Below are 15,773 nucleotides of genomic sequence, written 5' to 3' on the forward strand. Positions count from 1 at the left end.
TTCTCCAGCTGTCAGAGCTCCTCAAAGTCTGCTCAAGTTTCCTACAGTGTTTTTCAAATGCCGGTACTTATAGAGGACGTTTAAAGCTCCTGTGTGGAACTTTAATGTTGTGTTGATGTTGGCGCCCCCTGTGGACAAGTTGGTATGTCCCCTCTCTTTGCTGATCTCGTCCTTTATATGTGCAAGTCGTGTTTCCTGATGACAAATCTCCAGGGGGTGTACTATGAAGCGAGATCGGTCGGGTCTGCTGAGCTCCTCAGCTGAGCTCGTGTGTAAATGTAAACTTTAGGAACCGTAACGTTGTAAAGCCACAGAACGAAGCCGTGCAGGTACAGTAACACGTAGCGGTTGATTAAATAAATACACTCATTTACGTATTAATGCTGCCATTTTTTGCAGCATTCCTCTCTCTTGCCTTTTTGCTGCAGCAGTGTTGGTTTTTACCGTAATTACTTTTAATCATTGCTTCTCATTTAAACAGTCTGACTGAAGCAGACGGCCGATGATCGCTCCTTTTAGTGCAGAAGTGGCGTCAAATGACACGTAAAACAGCCCTTTTTCTGTGAGCGTGCTCAGAGCCTGAAGCAGGAAGCCTGGGTTAACAGAGAAGGTTCATAACCACCTTCGTGATACCGGTTATGTCTAACTGGTGCTCCAGCCTTTGTTGAGCCAGCTTAAGGAAAGAAAACCTCGTATCAGAACTCCCTGCTTTCAGCGAAACGTGTCACTCTGTGAATATTTAGGTTTCTGCAGCGTGCTGTTAATCTTGTTGTCTGACACCGACCCTGTGGCAGCGCTTACACACATTAAATATAAACATATAGAAATAAATCTTCTTCCTGATGGTTTTGTTTGTAGAGACCAACATGAATCCACCACGAGCAGGAAAAACTTCCTTTAACAGGCAGAGACCTCGAGCAGAAGCAGACTCATGGGGAACATGGTGTTTGTGTTTGTAAACACCAGTAACTGTAATGTCACATCCGACCTAGAGCTGAAAGACAGACTTGCTGTGAGCAACACTTTTCCCATATTAAATGTTTCTTTCAGTAATGCGTTTCTAATCTTCAGATTCTTTCGAGTTCATAAAAACACAAAGAAAGTTTGTGAAAGTTCCTTTTAATTGAATCTTGAGCACCTTCGTTCGCAAATGAATTCAAATTTACATTAAATTGGAGACCAGAAGGAATTTCACATCTAGTTTACAGTTTCAGTAGTGAGACGGAGGATCAGGGCCACTGTGTTACTAAAGAGGGCTCCGTGTTTGACCCTCCACTAGGGGGCAGCCCTCTGACAGTGGCCCTCATACTCTGTCGTAGAGTACAGAATATTTCCATGTGAAGTTTTTACAAACTGAAGTCATGAGTGGAGATGAGATCTGCCTGAAACAATCCCGGTGGTCTTGAATCTTTTAAATAAACATGACTGGACTCTTACGACTTATTTATAAGACAGTTCAAGCGCTGGGCGCTTCAACCAATCAGAAGGGCTCTTTTTATCATGACTCTGACAACACAACCGCTCTGAGTCAACATTAAAAACTCTTCATTTATCAATAGCTATATTTCCATACAAATTCATATAAAACAATTTCAAATTAAATAAGTGACATAAAAAAACACTTTAATTCTCAAGGCAATCGCTCAAGGAGTTAATCTTCTAGAAAAATCTGCCTCGTTAAGGACCGCATCAACGACAGAAAAGGCCAAAACATGATTTCCTTGTTCACTTTAGGTTCTCACTTCCTGTTTGTTCAAACAGACACACAGCAGAACACGGCGGCCTACAGTGGCTCGTAGTAATAGTGCATGCTGCAGCCACTGTTTAAAAAAGAAATCCACATTTAAAATCACATCATCCTGTACAAACATGGAATCATATTCACATCTAGGAATTAATCAACAAATGAATCAAAGAAACAGGGAATCAGCATTTGTTGTCTTTTTTTTTTCCATCCCTCCGTCAAAAAGGCAAAAGTCTCATCACGCAGCGACATCGATCAATCGAGAAGTTCACGCGTGACGCTTCCCTCCACCCGCCGGTCGATTGTCACGAGTCCAGAGTGGATCCTCCTCATCGCTGGATTTTTGACCTCCTGTCGGGTCGCGTTGTGCGTTTCCATGAGAGGAAAAGGAAGGTTGTGAACGAGACGACAGGCTGCAGGGACTCTGCGTGGGCCGCATCACTGACTCCGTGCATCACACAACAAGTGAACACAAACACCTCCGATGCAATCTCAGCACGCTCCGTTTGTTTGACGCTGATACAGTTGATGGCCTCAGATCTCAGTTACGTTAATATTAAAGAGGAATTACAGCATTTTAAATCTCTATTTCGACATATTTTGAGGATTCAATGTCTTATAGGTACAAACAAGTGTTGGAATTTTTTCCATAGATTCAACCAGAAGCCACTGAACAGGCTGTAATGGCAGCATCGTGGGGACAGATGTTCTGCCACTAATTTCTGACATCCTTACAGAAAGGATCCTAGAGTTGAACCTTTCTGTTAAAGAGGAAGATGCTTTTTATAAAACCAGGGGCAGCCGTTAAATTGCTCTCTTTCTAGCCACCAGACTCCATTGATAAAAACAATCATTTTACATGAGAATCGAGGTGTACTGCTGACTTGATCGTAAAGTATTTTGTGTTCGTGTTACAAATATATTGTCTTGGATTCAAGCTAGCCACTTTAACCAACACCATGATTATTGGGAGAGCAATGCATCAGCTAGTTACTTTGCAGACCACAGGACATGCAGCAGAACCACTGCCTCCACCAGTAAGTTTGTTTGGAATTGGGGTTGAGAGATGTCGAATAAAGACATCTGTTTACATTTCCGTGTCCCAAGCTGCAGTCGAACTATAAACGACGACCACAAGAAGAGGAAGTCTTGGCCCGGATATTCGCAAACGGTTATCCATCAATCTCTGAACCAATCAGCTATCGTCTGACGGCGATACATCATCTGGGAACGATGGCTTACTTCTTTGTATTTCTGGTTTAGCCACCGTCAGCGATAAACTGAACTTGCCCCAGTTTCACTGTAAACAGTAAGTTACACGAACCCGAGAAAGAAACCAATTTTCTTGTGATCGACTTTAATTAACGGCTCTTCAGTTTGCTGAGAGAACAACATCATGATGCAGATTAGGAACAAGTCAACATGAAGCTTTGTCAGGTCTGTCCTCAGGAGGAGAAGAAAACTACTTTAAAATAAGAAGTTTGTTGAACGGAGGTCGGAGCCATCATTTATGGTGCATTCGAGGAAGTCGGGAAATCTAAACGCTGAACGGCTTCCGCGACACAGCGTCAAGCTAATTTGTCACTCAAGGTGCAATTAGCATACAGTTCTACATTTTTATGTAGAATCTGTAAAATGAGATTTCTTATAAATCTGATGGACACATCGGAAGCCTCAAAACATTGTCCTCCGCCCACAGACACTTTATCCCCGGCTGGTAAGTGACGGGTTGAAGATTTTCTTGTTATTATGAGTCACGCAAATAATGTTTCAGATCCTTACAAAGAATTGAAAAGGTGAAGACACACAATCACACAAACATATTAATCAATTGAAGCAGCTGAAACCAGCAACTCCTGTGCAGGAAAAATAACTGCTTTTGTCAGTGGAGGCTGGTGGATCGTCGAGAGCGATGCAACGACTGTTTATGGTTAAAACTAGTGACTTCCTCTTTAACAAAGAAGTCCGTCTCTCTGTAGAGATCCTTTCTGTAATGCTGTCAGACACTTCATCTGTTTAAGTACATCCACATATTATTCTGATTTAATTGCAGCTATTACAGCCTGTGTGACCATCGGGCTGAGACTACTGAAGCAATTCCAAAATCTTTTTCTCAAGACACAAAAATATGTCAAATTAAGGTCCAGTTTTTAAAATATCGTAACTCCCCTTTAAGAATCTGACTGATCCCAGATTTAGTTTCCTGGTCGTCTGTGGGAAGCCCTCGACTTTGATCTTGATTGAGCTCCACAGACATTATTACTATGAGCATCATTACAGGGTTTTGTGTTCTAAATACGAGCGTGAAAATGAGGAAATATCAACATCCGCACATTTTTTCCCTTAATGCAGCTTCAGTCCAAACGTGCTGACATGAGCCTTCATAACTCCAGAGCTCCCTGGGGGCCTCAGCGGGGGATCGAGCTCCTCACCCTGGCAGTGGTTATGCATTGCGCTGCTGTACTTGTATAATGTAAGACCCAGACCTACCTGTGCTACCTGCTGAGCTGCAGTGAGGAGAACACCCACAAAAATGAGCCAAACCCTCATTCCTGTTTGGTCCAAAAATAAAGAAGTCTGTCACAGCCCAGAGCCTCCAAGTCCTGGCTTTACATCCGCCATCTTTATAGCAGTTATTGAGGTGGAGGCAGGACAGTTCAGCACAGTTTAACTCCACAGTCAATGAGCCAATGAGGAGTGCGCTCTGGACAATATGGTTCATTTCATCCTAAGACGTCCAAGTGGTTTCTGTTATTTAATCTCTCCCTCCGCGGCGGGAAGAGACGACCGCCTCTCGTCTTCGTCTCATTGGTGTTTGAGCAGCTGGCTGCAACTCAGACAGAAATCTCGTAGGTGGTGCCCCCGACGCCCGTCACCTTCTTCACCCCGCCACCCTGGGGCTTATGGGCGGGACTCTGCATCAATGCCGAGCTCGGATAGGCCAGCGGGGGCCGGGCGGACAGGCCGACTGGGTGGGAGGGGGAGGAAGGGGCGGAGCAGGAGGAGGTGGGGGAGAAGGGCTGGCCGCCGTTCGTCCGACTCAGATGTTTCATCTGGATCAGCTCATCCCTGATTTTAAACAAACACAAAAAGGAGTTTGAGGACTAAGAGAAGAAGTGCAGTCGTTCTAACCTATCAGCATTAGCGTGAACAGAATTAGAGCTCCTGAGAAATGGTCACAAAGTTTTTCTTAAAGATTCATGTGACCCTTGGACATCGAAATGTAAACATTTAATCCTTGAGTCCAAGTGGACGTTTGTGCCAAATTTGAAGACATTCCCTCAAGACGTGCCGGTCTCATTTTATACAACCCCTGACCAGGGTTGTATAAAATGTCGATACTTAAGATAGCAGGATTTTTTAAATGATACAATCTCTGTTATTTTTACGTTTGATAGTACCAAAAGGTACCGACGCTGTTGAAAAAAACCAACAGATCTACAGTCGGATTTTCAATCTGACGCTGCCATGAGCAAAAGAGAGAGAGCGGCTGTGGTTGACCGAGTGGCATTAATGTAAATGAAGCAGTGAAACAGAGAAGAAAGACAATATTTCTGATTGTTTTACTGCGGTTAAACAACAAACTAACACGCCTCCACCTCCGTATGACTCCGCAGAAAGGTACGCGGTTTACTTTTTATGGGCCTACGTCGACTGTGTGTGTCTGCTCCGCCCTCTGTCACACCTGGAGCTCTTACAGCGACGACACAGCGGACTGTTCTCATTCACAGAACGACACAAGAAGACGTTTCGTGACGTCTCTTTAATGCGTCATAAAGTAACTTTCACATCAGTCGAATCAAAACACTGTTTTGTTTCACCTTAAAATTAATATTCAATCTGCTTAAAACTAATATTCAATAACCTACACGGGTTCAGTCTTTATGTACGTTCACTCTTACTACAAGAGCCACAGCTGCTGTTTGGACACATGGATTTAAGAGCTTTGTTGCACCAGTCAGTTTTTGTGTATGAAGAAATGATTAAAAAATCCAAAGTTAAACTGATGGCACAGTCCAAAATGTCCTGCTTTAGCTTATTGGTAAAAAGGCTTCTATCTCAGTGTGGAGACGGTCACATTTATATAAGAGACAGTTCAACAATGGTTTTCAGTTGCTGGAGACAGATTTTCTTCACCCTAAAAGATGTTAAACTGAAACACATCGTTTTCATCAAAATGAAGGTACACAGAGAGACACTCAAAGTAACGATGCAGCAAAACTGAAGCCATGCAGCTGTGAAACTTCTGAAAACAACACAAACAGTGAGCAGGATGGAAAAGCAACAGGGACGATGGACAGAGAGAAACACACGTCAACATGTCAGAGGATCAACAATCTGATCGTCAGAAGTTTGAGTGAAGAAAACAAACTTTCATGCACTTTTGATCAATTATAACAACCAGACAACAGAGACGAAACGTTTCCCTAATCTAACCTCTAGCATTAAAGCTTTGTTTAGATTTGAGAAATGGTACAAATGTGGACTAATGCATGGACTTCATGTAAGAAGTGGATGCACCTCATTTGTTTTTGGACTACCCTTCTGAACCTGTAAGTACGGCACTTTTCCGGCCGCCATCTTGGTTTTTTAGGGACAAAGATGGTGAGATAAAGGCAAATTCAGATTGGCTTTGATTTTCTTACCTGGTGGCTACATCCACTTCTGTTATCCAGTCTTTGATATAATCATGTTTTAATGTGAACACCCTGAATGTATTTTTTGTCTTACATCTTAATTCATAAACATATTCTTACGCTAAATTACCTCCTGGGTGTGAATACATGAACTCGATTTCTGTTTCTATGTCACTGCAGTTTCATGTCAAACGGTGAAAGTCAGTGAACATAACTTCAACAGTTTCATTTTATACACTTAATTTTGAGCCCATCAGTTGGGAAAAAATCGTCATTTTTATCAGTCAGTGCAAAATTTAACACAGAGCAGAAGGCGGTAGTGATGCAAACAACCAGAACAACCATGCAGAGAACATCCCACATTTAACAGTGTGAAAAAACGGAAGACAAGCAAAGGGAAGAGAAGGAGAAACTCACAGGAAATCTGGCAGGAGGAGGAGGAGGAGAGAAGGGAAGAGGAGCAGGAGGAGCAGTCAATCAGGTAGTCAGGTTTTCAGGCGGGCAGGTGGTTTTTTTCAGGGTTAGCAGCAAACCAATCGTCCTGACAAAAGGCGAAACTCATACTCACTTCGGCGCTTGCATTCCTCCTCCTCCTCCCATCCCTCCACCTCCTCCTACCCCCGCTGCATTCGCTCCGGCTGACGCGGAGGCCTTTCGGACCAGCCGGTACTGCATTTCAGCTGCGGCAGCGCTCGAGTAAGAGAGCGACTTGCCCAGAGGTGGAGGGTGTGGGGAGCGGGGAGGGTGGGTGGTGGATGTAGTGGAGGAGCCCAGGGGGGTGTCCGTGGAGCGGGTGCGGTAGGGATAAGCGTGGTGGGGTGGCGCGTGAGGGGCAGCGAAGCGGGGAGGGCGGGAGGTAGAGGAAGAGGAGGAAGAGTGGTGGTGATGATGGGAGTGGTGGTGGTGGTGATGGTGATGATGATGGTGCGGGGGAGGCGGGGCAGATGAGGAGGGTGGAGCAGAGGTCTGATTGGCAGGTTGGGGGTGAGCACCGGATAGGGCCTCACCCAGCAGGCGCTCCCTCTCTGCAGGAGGTGGCGGGGAGGAGGAGGTGGAGGAGGAAGAGCGATGGAGAAAGGGGTGGTGATGGTGGTGGGAGGAGCGGTGGTGGTGATGGGGCGACTGGGAGGACTGGGAGTGCATCTCAGCGACTCTCTGCTGCGACGACAGGAAGGGGGAGGTGTAGCCGCCCGCTGCCGGCGTACAGGGTCTCCCAGAGGAAACCTCAGGGGCTGCTGAACCCGCCACTACACCTTTGTCAAAGTCCTCCCCACCTGCCAGTAAGCTGTCATATGACAGGCTCCCGTTGCGTGACGGGTGATGAGGCGGAGGCGTCTGATTGGCTAAGCTCTTGAAGCTGGTGGATGTGGTGGTTGCGTCTGAGACGTGTGCTGCACCTGCTGACGTGTGCGTGGAGCTGGAAGATCGCGACGCCACTCCTGACAGGACGGTGGGGTCAGAGAAGGAGGGATACGAGCGTCCGCCGAGGGTGTAGCCAGGGATGCCCCCTCCCCCTGCCTCTCTCCCTCCCTCCCTCCTCTCCCCACCTCCTCCCCCTCCCACTCTGTCTGATGAAGTGTCCCTCCGGTCCAGGCTGGGCTGGGAGCGGAAACCAGGCTGCTGGCTGGCCTGGAGGAGGGAGGAGGTGGAGGAGGAGGAGTCTCTGGCACTGCCAACGCTCTCCCCTCGACTTAACTGGAGGAGGAGGAGGAGGAGGAGGGAAGGTGAAGAGAGGAGGGTAGAGGGAGGGAAAGAAACAAGAAGCTGAGCAAATAAGAGGAGAGAGCACCGAGGAGGCTTCACCCAGAGTTATGCAGTGCTGGAACTCCCTCTAGTGGTGACATCTCGACACTACAACTGTAGCTCGAACTCGTCTCTTTACAGGGGAGTACTGATATTGTTGTGCCAAAGCTTCCTATTCCTATATATGTATATATATGTATATATATATATATATATATATATTGATAGACATCCCACATGTTTACTTTGATAAAGATTAAGAAAGATCCAAAACTAAAACATGGAGAGACAAAGGTTTTGGACGTCTCGGTCTCGAGTCACTGCACCTTCATCAATGTAATCAGCAGTTTTCTCTCTGAACAGATTTATCCAGGCCTGAAGCTTCACAAACTAAGTCTCAAAATGAACCTGAGGTTTTTATTAGATGCCAAGAAACAAAAGGAGCCGGTAATTTAAACTTCTAATAGAACTAAAGCAGTTTAGCGTTAAAAACCTGCATCTCTCTTGTTTTTACTGCAGGCACATGACGGCTGCGAGATGAGGTGCTGCTAGGTGGTTTCAAGGTGCTGAGCTTAGTTTTACGTTCCCTTCTGTGTTTTTACCTGAGGCTGAATTATTCACAGTAGTCTACAAAACAAACAGACCTCGTAATTAAAGCACTGAATCAGTTTCTCTTTAAAGTGTATTTTTCATTGGGCTTTGAGCCGAGCTGACACTAACTTATGCCCTGTACTCTGATCGTTTAGGACGTCAGATAACAAAGATACTTCATCTGCTAAAGTGTTAGTTTACTTCACACAATCGTCGCCTGGCTGAAACCTGGCCCCTTTTGAAAAACAAACTTGGTTCAACATGTAAAACATGAGACTCGTGTAGAGGAGCTGAGTCAGGGGTTTGGTCCCCTTTCAGTGACCTAAAACGGCGTTTGTGTGGACGAAAGGCCAAAATGCAGAGAAAAGGCTACATTTTGAAGAATACCTGTGTACATGTGGACATGGCCTTAATGTTTGAGAACGTACACAGCCAATGCCCCAAACAGACGCAGGGAACGAATGGCGGCCATCATGCACACACGAATGAGTAGTTATAAGCAAGTATATCTCCGGCCTAACAGTCCCTAAAAAGCAACAGGAGGCATTAGTGTGTGAATGACTGTGTTACATTAGTACTAACCATCTAGGGGAGTGTCAAGTCCCACACGCACACACACATCATTTATTCCTTTTAAAAGGTTTGTTTGAACTTGAATTTAACATAAATAATAATGAGATTTGATTTTGTTTGTACTTTTATGAATAGTGATTACAAAAGCAATTAATTACAGAGATTAAAAGTTTGAATGCACTTCCTGTTTCTATCTCTGAAAGACCACAACAAAGGAAAAGAAGGAAACAAGTCGATATTTACTTTTAATTCATCTCATTTCTATCTGATGCTACTTGTAGGACCATACTGAAGGGGCACATTTGAGAAATCATGGCAACAAATTAGTTTTTAACAACATTTCAGAGCTACAGAGAACTTATCTTTCTTGACAAACTCTGGAATCTGAAGGAGACATGTTTCTAATCAGGGAGGAGAAAACAAACTTAAAGGAAACAAATGAAGGAAAAACAAGAGAAATGAAGGATAATCAAAGCAGGAGTACAGAGAGTTGGAGTGACAGGTGGGAGGAGATGAACCAGACATAGGTACAAATACTGAGCAGAATCAAATCAACTGGACCAGCTACAATCACTTGGTCGATGTGTGTCAGCCTCCTCACACAGTATTTCACCCACATCCAGGGAAAACAGACAGGAACAGAAAACAAGATGTGATGAGAGAGGGGAAAAGTGCTTTCAGAACAATCACTTACTGATACTGATCAACAGAAAGCCACTGAGAAACCAAACCAAGATGGCCGACAGGAAATCAAAAGGAAGAAACAAAACAAAAACATGAGATATGATTTTTTTGGGTCTTATTCATCACCTGGCTGTGTCTCCTGTGCGTGTGTGTGTGTGTGAGTGGGTGTATTACCTGGTTAGCGTACGCGTGTGTGAGCGCTGTGTGGTTCTTGCCGGGGCTGTAGGTGGGCCTGTATTTGTACATGGTGGGGGTGGGAGGGGCTTTGTTCAGTAGACTGCACTCTGCAGGAGGGTAGAAGGGGAAATAATGAATAATGAGACTGTGAAATCTTCATAGAGTCACATTAATGTTTAGTTGAGGCAAATTCAGAGATGAAGAAGTGTGTTCGACAGCGTTATTACCCTCTGTGTTCCCACGGGTGATTCCAGGGTAGCGGAGCTCTGGTTTAGGAGGAGGAGGAGGCTCAGCGTCACATGACTGGCTCTCCATCATCTCCAGACTGGACTTGGACTAAAGACGAGAGAAAAAACAGAAGATTCAGAGATAGCATTTAGTTAACTGAAATATAAGCCACGTAGGGCTGGGCAATAAAATGATCTCAGTACGGGATCAGGATACAAGTCAATAACGATGATACACTTTGCACATTTTAACTTGATATAAAAAGCAGCTTATCAAACAGTGCAATAAGTGGGACAGCCAGTCAATATGCAGTTTTAAGGTTTAAGTTCAAAGTTGACCTGTGTTTTCCCCCAGAGCTTCGGACACTTAAAAAAAGAAAAATGACATCATTTATACTGAAAACTTAGATTTTTAGATCCTGAGTAATTTGTTGAACTTTATCTTTAACTGGATGAAGGACTGTATTCATCAGAAGTCTGGAAGTTGTCAGAGCAATCATCTTAGCTAATGTTAGCAGCGGCTGGGCCACTCCTAACGTCGTGTGTCTGTTGACCCCGGCTTTGCATTTGCAGTATATAGTATTATCACAGACTGGGTGTCTGTGGCGACATTCGCAGAGAAAATCACAAGCGGCGCCCAGTTAGTGACGCGTTTTCCATCAGCCAGCAGTGGTTGGTCTGCCAGAGAGGGTAGGCGGAGCTAAGCGGCTGCTTCTCCGCTCTCTGCAAGTGTTGCGAGTAAACAGTAATCTACTATGGCTGAAAAAACAAAGAAAAGATGGATGACTACAGATACAACTTCAACAAGAAGTGAAAATCCAAAGAAGAAGAAACAAACTCGACGCTCAGATGAAGCAAACAGTCTGAAAAGGAAAGCGACCGTCAGCCAGGAAACTCAAGAGTTACAACCGGAGCCGACCGTGGACGTCACACATGCAGCACTGTCTGGATATCTGAAGTGTGCTCCTGTTATTACCGTTTATCGCCACAGGTGCCGCTAAAGAGAACGAAACTGAGATCTTTGAGATTATAACTTTAAGTTTAACAAATAAAACACCTGTTTTCTTCAGACTTTTGTTATTATCAGGAAACTCTTCAAACAAGCAGCATCATCAAATTGTATATCAGGATAAACCAATATTTATCAATACTTTATTATTATAGTTGAATTTAATTGAGGTGTGCCACTGTCCTATTATAAAGAATACGAGGAAATCATTTTTGGCAAAACCAAAGTGAAATCATATTTATGGAGGGAATAAGATGTGTGATAAATAATAAAAGCTGATAAAACACAGATTAGAAATGAGATCATTCTGAGGAACCTGTCAAACATCATGCTTTCCCCGGTTCTGGGATTTGTGAACCTTACAGCAAAGAACAAATACAATCACATTTGTCCCTAAAACTTCCGGCAAACTCAATAAACTCGAGCCACAATAATAAAAACTGACATCCTGTCGGGTCTGATTAATGTACAAAAGCTCAGGACACAGTGAACAATATAGTCTGCACTCCGTCTCGTTTCTCTGGGTCCTTTGTTATGAAGCGTTACAGACTGTCGGCACCGATAGATGTGCTTGTGTTAGCTGATGTGACCTTACAGGATTTCTGGCTTTTGAATTTCAAACAGCCGTTAAACCTCCTGCTGCCATCTGGACCTGCCTTTATGCAAACTCACCTGGCACAGATTTGAATGAGAAGCACACTGACATAACACCTGTCCACCAACATGTAAAAGCTGTTCTTTTATCTTTAAAACTAAAGTCAAATCAAACATGATGAGAGCACTGCTGTATTTATGAAACTATATGAAGTTTGTCCCTCTGAGCGCCCCGTCCTGCTGTTCTTACCCGGTGCAGGTCTCCCTGGATGCCGTTGTCCAGGATCTTTGCAGCCAGCTGGGCCTCCGTCAGCTGCGGCCGCAGAAAAGGAGGCTGCACACACACACTCTGCACACACTTCTTTCTGCCCAGATACCTGCAGAGAGCACAGGGACGGTGGGTTTCCTCATCAGACAGATAAACCATGATACAAGTAAACCGTGCTTACAATGCAGTGATACACTAACAGAGCACTGAAACATGCGGTTTATCATCAGGGCAGCTTTTAATTAACAAAGACCCCTTTTGAATCACCTGTAGAATTTCACATACAAGGATTCTGCCTGTGTTTTGGTGCCGATAAACGTACTTTGAGGAAATACGAACTGGAAGGTTCAATGTGGCACAAAAAAATGTTGGAGATGTTTTAGCTGTGAAGTGAGAGAATGTGAAGTTAATAAAGCGCAGCCGGTGGAGAAGAGTAATATTCCGAAAATCTGAGATTAAAGTCGTAAATTGCCAGAACAAAATGCAAATTTGTGAGATTATAAAGTCATAAACTTTCGAGAAACAAAAACTAGTAAAATTGTGTTAATAGGAACCTTCTGGCGCTGGAATCGTACAAAACAGAGTCCAGGACTATAACTGAGAAGGAAAACGTAGCTAAATACTGTCTTGAGTGGGTAACATCAGCTTATTCATCCAGGTTCAACCAGGTGAATCGCCAGCTCGCTGTGTGCAAATTACTTTATCAGCTGACGTTACAGGCAACCAAAACTAGATCCATGCAGCACAGCTATGTTAAAGCTAGCTGGCTTATCTTAGATTGCTTCCTGGAACTTCTATCTGTGTGGAAATGCTATTTGCCTAGCTTGCTAAATGACATCACCAGATAGTTTAATCCATTAATTCTATTTATGTACTAATGATTCTCAATTTTAGCTGACAAACAAATGATGCAACGTCACATAACTGTTTTTGAAACGCCTGCGGAGTGCCCCAGTGAGCAGAACAATCTACACTGTACCTTTAAGAATCTTAAAAAAATAAAAAAAGTTAAAATACATGAAAGGGCGTGTCCTGCATCAGAGCTGATGTGATGTCCACAAACAGGATCCTGGCATCAGTTAATGTCTCAGGATGATTGTCTTTTTATTTAGTTGGGCCGTGTGTTTAGAGGAAGTCAGAGGAATATCTGGTTCTGAGTCTTACAGTGTCGTTACAGGTGGAGACACGCCTTTGTACGGTTATGACATGCTTAAATAAAATAAGTATAAATAAGTAAAAGATCACCTGGGTGCCTGTGAGCTGCAGAGGACATGAGAAACGTTCTTCCAACATCCATTGGTGAACGGATTAACGCCTCCTCTGAACTTCCCTGTTACCTGGACACAGACAGAGAGATGGAGAGTTACATAAAGAAAGAATTAACATTCATTTAAAAATGAGCTAAACTAAACTTTATGGAAACATTTGAACATGTACAAATAAGATGTCCTACTGAATACTTTAAAATCTGGATTTGTCAGTGCCCCACCTGTTCGTTGGTCGTCCTGCCTCTGGCCACCAGCACTATGTGGAAGCCAGTGAGGCCGGCAACAGGGATGAAGAACAGGCCTGCAACGCACATTACAGCCAGCCTGAGAGCACAGGAGGTCAAGGAATATATAAAACAGATTCAACAGCGAGATTAAGCTCAGACAAGGTAATTAAAAGGGAACTTGTGGTAATGTGCATATCAGACTTTCCTTTTTCTTGTGTATAAATGGACAGCTCGGCCTGTTAGCGGAGTTACACACGTAAGACACACATTGACATTTGCTGCTCTGGACCATCAGGTCAGCCTGAAAGTGATCTTTTCCGATACTTTAAATATTTTTTTGTCCAAACCGAACTTCTCAGATTTCCCCCAAAGTTTCAGCAACTTGGGCAAAGAACAACTTTTAAATTGGAAAGCTCCTCATTGTGCAAGGATGGCTTCTTGACTTCACCGACAAAGCAAGGATTGAACGCTGGTCAGTCTTGCACCAGGCAGACAAGAGAACATTACTTACTTGAAACAAACAATAACTACGATAAATTCCTTTATAAAACTGTTCCTAAAGGTCCGGGGGATATGGGCGGGTGGGGGTAGAAAAGCCCTTATTTACTCAACTTTATTTATCTACTTATTATTATTATTTTGGTTTTATCTTGTTTTCTTTTGGGGCTTATTCATTTATAGACCTCTGCCAGGCCCAGGGATGTTTTAAATCAATAAAAACATTGCTCATAAACAGAATCTGGACCAGCAGGATACAACCAGTCAGATAAAATCAGTTTAAAGCCCATTCCACTTCCTTTCACGCAGAGAACACTGAAGTTCAGACATCTGATGGAACTATAACAACCTGTCAATCGAAAATGGACCGGTCAAAAACACATGGGAAAGGTTGCTAAAGGATACGTGACAATGGCGTGCAGGCGGTCGATATTCTGGCGATGGTAGAGGATGAAGAGCAGGCCGAAGCCGAACACGGCCATGATGTGAGCCGTCAGAGACAGGAGGAAGAGGAAGAAGTATCGGTAGTTCCTCCTGCCGATGCAGTTGTTGACCCACGGACAGTGGTGATCAAAGTCCTGCAAAAGGCAAGGTGGTCAAAAAGCTGCTGCAGCAGAGTCAACATACAAAGTCACAATACAGTTTTCATCAGTTCTTTACTTCCTGTCTGACACAGCAGCTGCAATTTACATTAAACAACACGTACAGCTGTGTAAAAACAAGGACAACTTTAAGATGTCGTAGAGGATGCTTGACTCTAGCTTCTGTTAACTGTTGTAAACACGCGTCAGGTTTTCATTTATTCATCTCAAGAAGGACTCAGATAAAGGTTTCTACAAGCTAGCAACCTTATTCCAACCACAAGAAGGCAATTTGAGGGGCTGTGAGGGGGATACCATCCCAAAATATTCTCCAGGGGAGGAATTTCCCACAAGCCTCTTTGCTGGCTTTTTGGCTGACCGCTGGGGTCAGCCCCACACACGGGTGGTTGGGTGGGTGGGTGGGAGAGTGACTGACTGACTGACAAGAGAGAGTTGCGACATTGCAATGGCGGATCATGGAGCATATTGGATCACCACTGACGCGACTCTGTCTGTACGGCTCTGGATACTTTGTTTGGGGAGTAGGCGGGGCTGCTCGTCCGCTGTCCTCACCACGTCCGCAGCGTGCACCTGCTTTCAAACCCATTGTCATGGGCCTCATAAGGACAGTCCTTGTAACCTGATGCGGACTCTCGTTTTCCCAGTGGATGGCTACTCCATACTCCTGACAATTTCCAGAAAATTTGAGGACAGTCTGCCCCTCACACCGGGAGATTTTACCTGTCAGACAGGGGGAGGTGGAGCAGGACATGACGTAAAATGTACGCTGTGGCCCCTGGCAACAGGCGAACAATTTCAGCTTCGGCCCTCGCAGCCAGAAGCTGCTGAATCGTCTTGTAAATGAACCTTCTTCTTCAACCTCGGACGTTTTTTATTATCCTGTAACGTGTCGCTCCTCCGGTTTCACACCAGTCGCATGATATAAACGTCA

At 44.3% G+C, this 15,773-nt stretch overlaps 1 protein-coding gene across 1 annotated transcript in view; it reads right to left on the reverse strand.

Moving 5' to 3' along the window:
* Positions 1–1,118: 1,118 nt before the first annotated feature.
* Positions 1,119–15,773, reverse strand: part of LOC138604849 (palmitoyltransferase ZDHHC5-A-like) — a 29,229-nt gene continuing 14,574 nt past the window's right edge. Inside the window, exons 5-12 of the mRNA XM_069676872.1 lie at positions 14,646–14,818; positions 13,737–13,839; positions 13,493–13,584; positions 12,230–12,356; positions 10,377–10,485; positions 10,147–10,256; positions 6,950–8,076; positions 1,119–4,813 (exon numbers count right to left, since the gene is read on the reverse strand). Coding sequence (XP_069532973.1) covers positions 4,579–4,813; positions 6,950–8,076; positions 10,147–10,256; positions 10,377–10,485; positions 12,230–12,356; positions 13,493–13,584; positions 13,737–13,839; positions 14,646–14,818 — 2,076 coding nt within the window. The 3' untranslated portion in view covers positions 1,119–4,578. The remainder of the gene's footprint in view (positions 4,814–6,949; positions 8,077–10,146; positions 10,257–10,376; positions 10,486–12,229; positions 12,357–13,492; positions 13,585–13,736; positions 13,840–14,645; positions 14,819–15,773) is intronic.

Source organism: Semicossyphus pulcher, unplaced genomic scaffold, assembly GCF_022749685.1.
Source record: "Semicossyphus pulcher isolate SPU_LCO1_2020_fin unplaced genomic scaffold, fSemPul1.0.p SCAF_27, whole genome shotgun sequence".
NCBI lineage: Eukaryota > Metazoa > Chordata > Actinopteri > Labriformes > Labridae > Semicossyphus > Semicossyphus pulcher.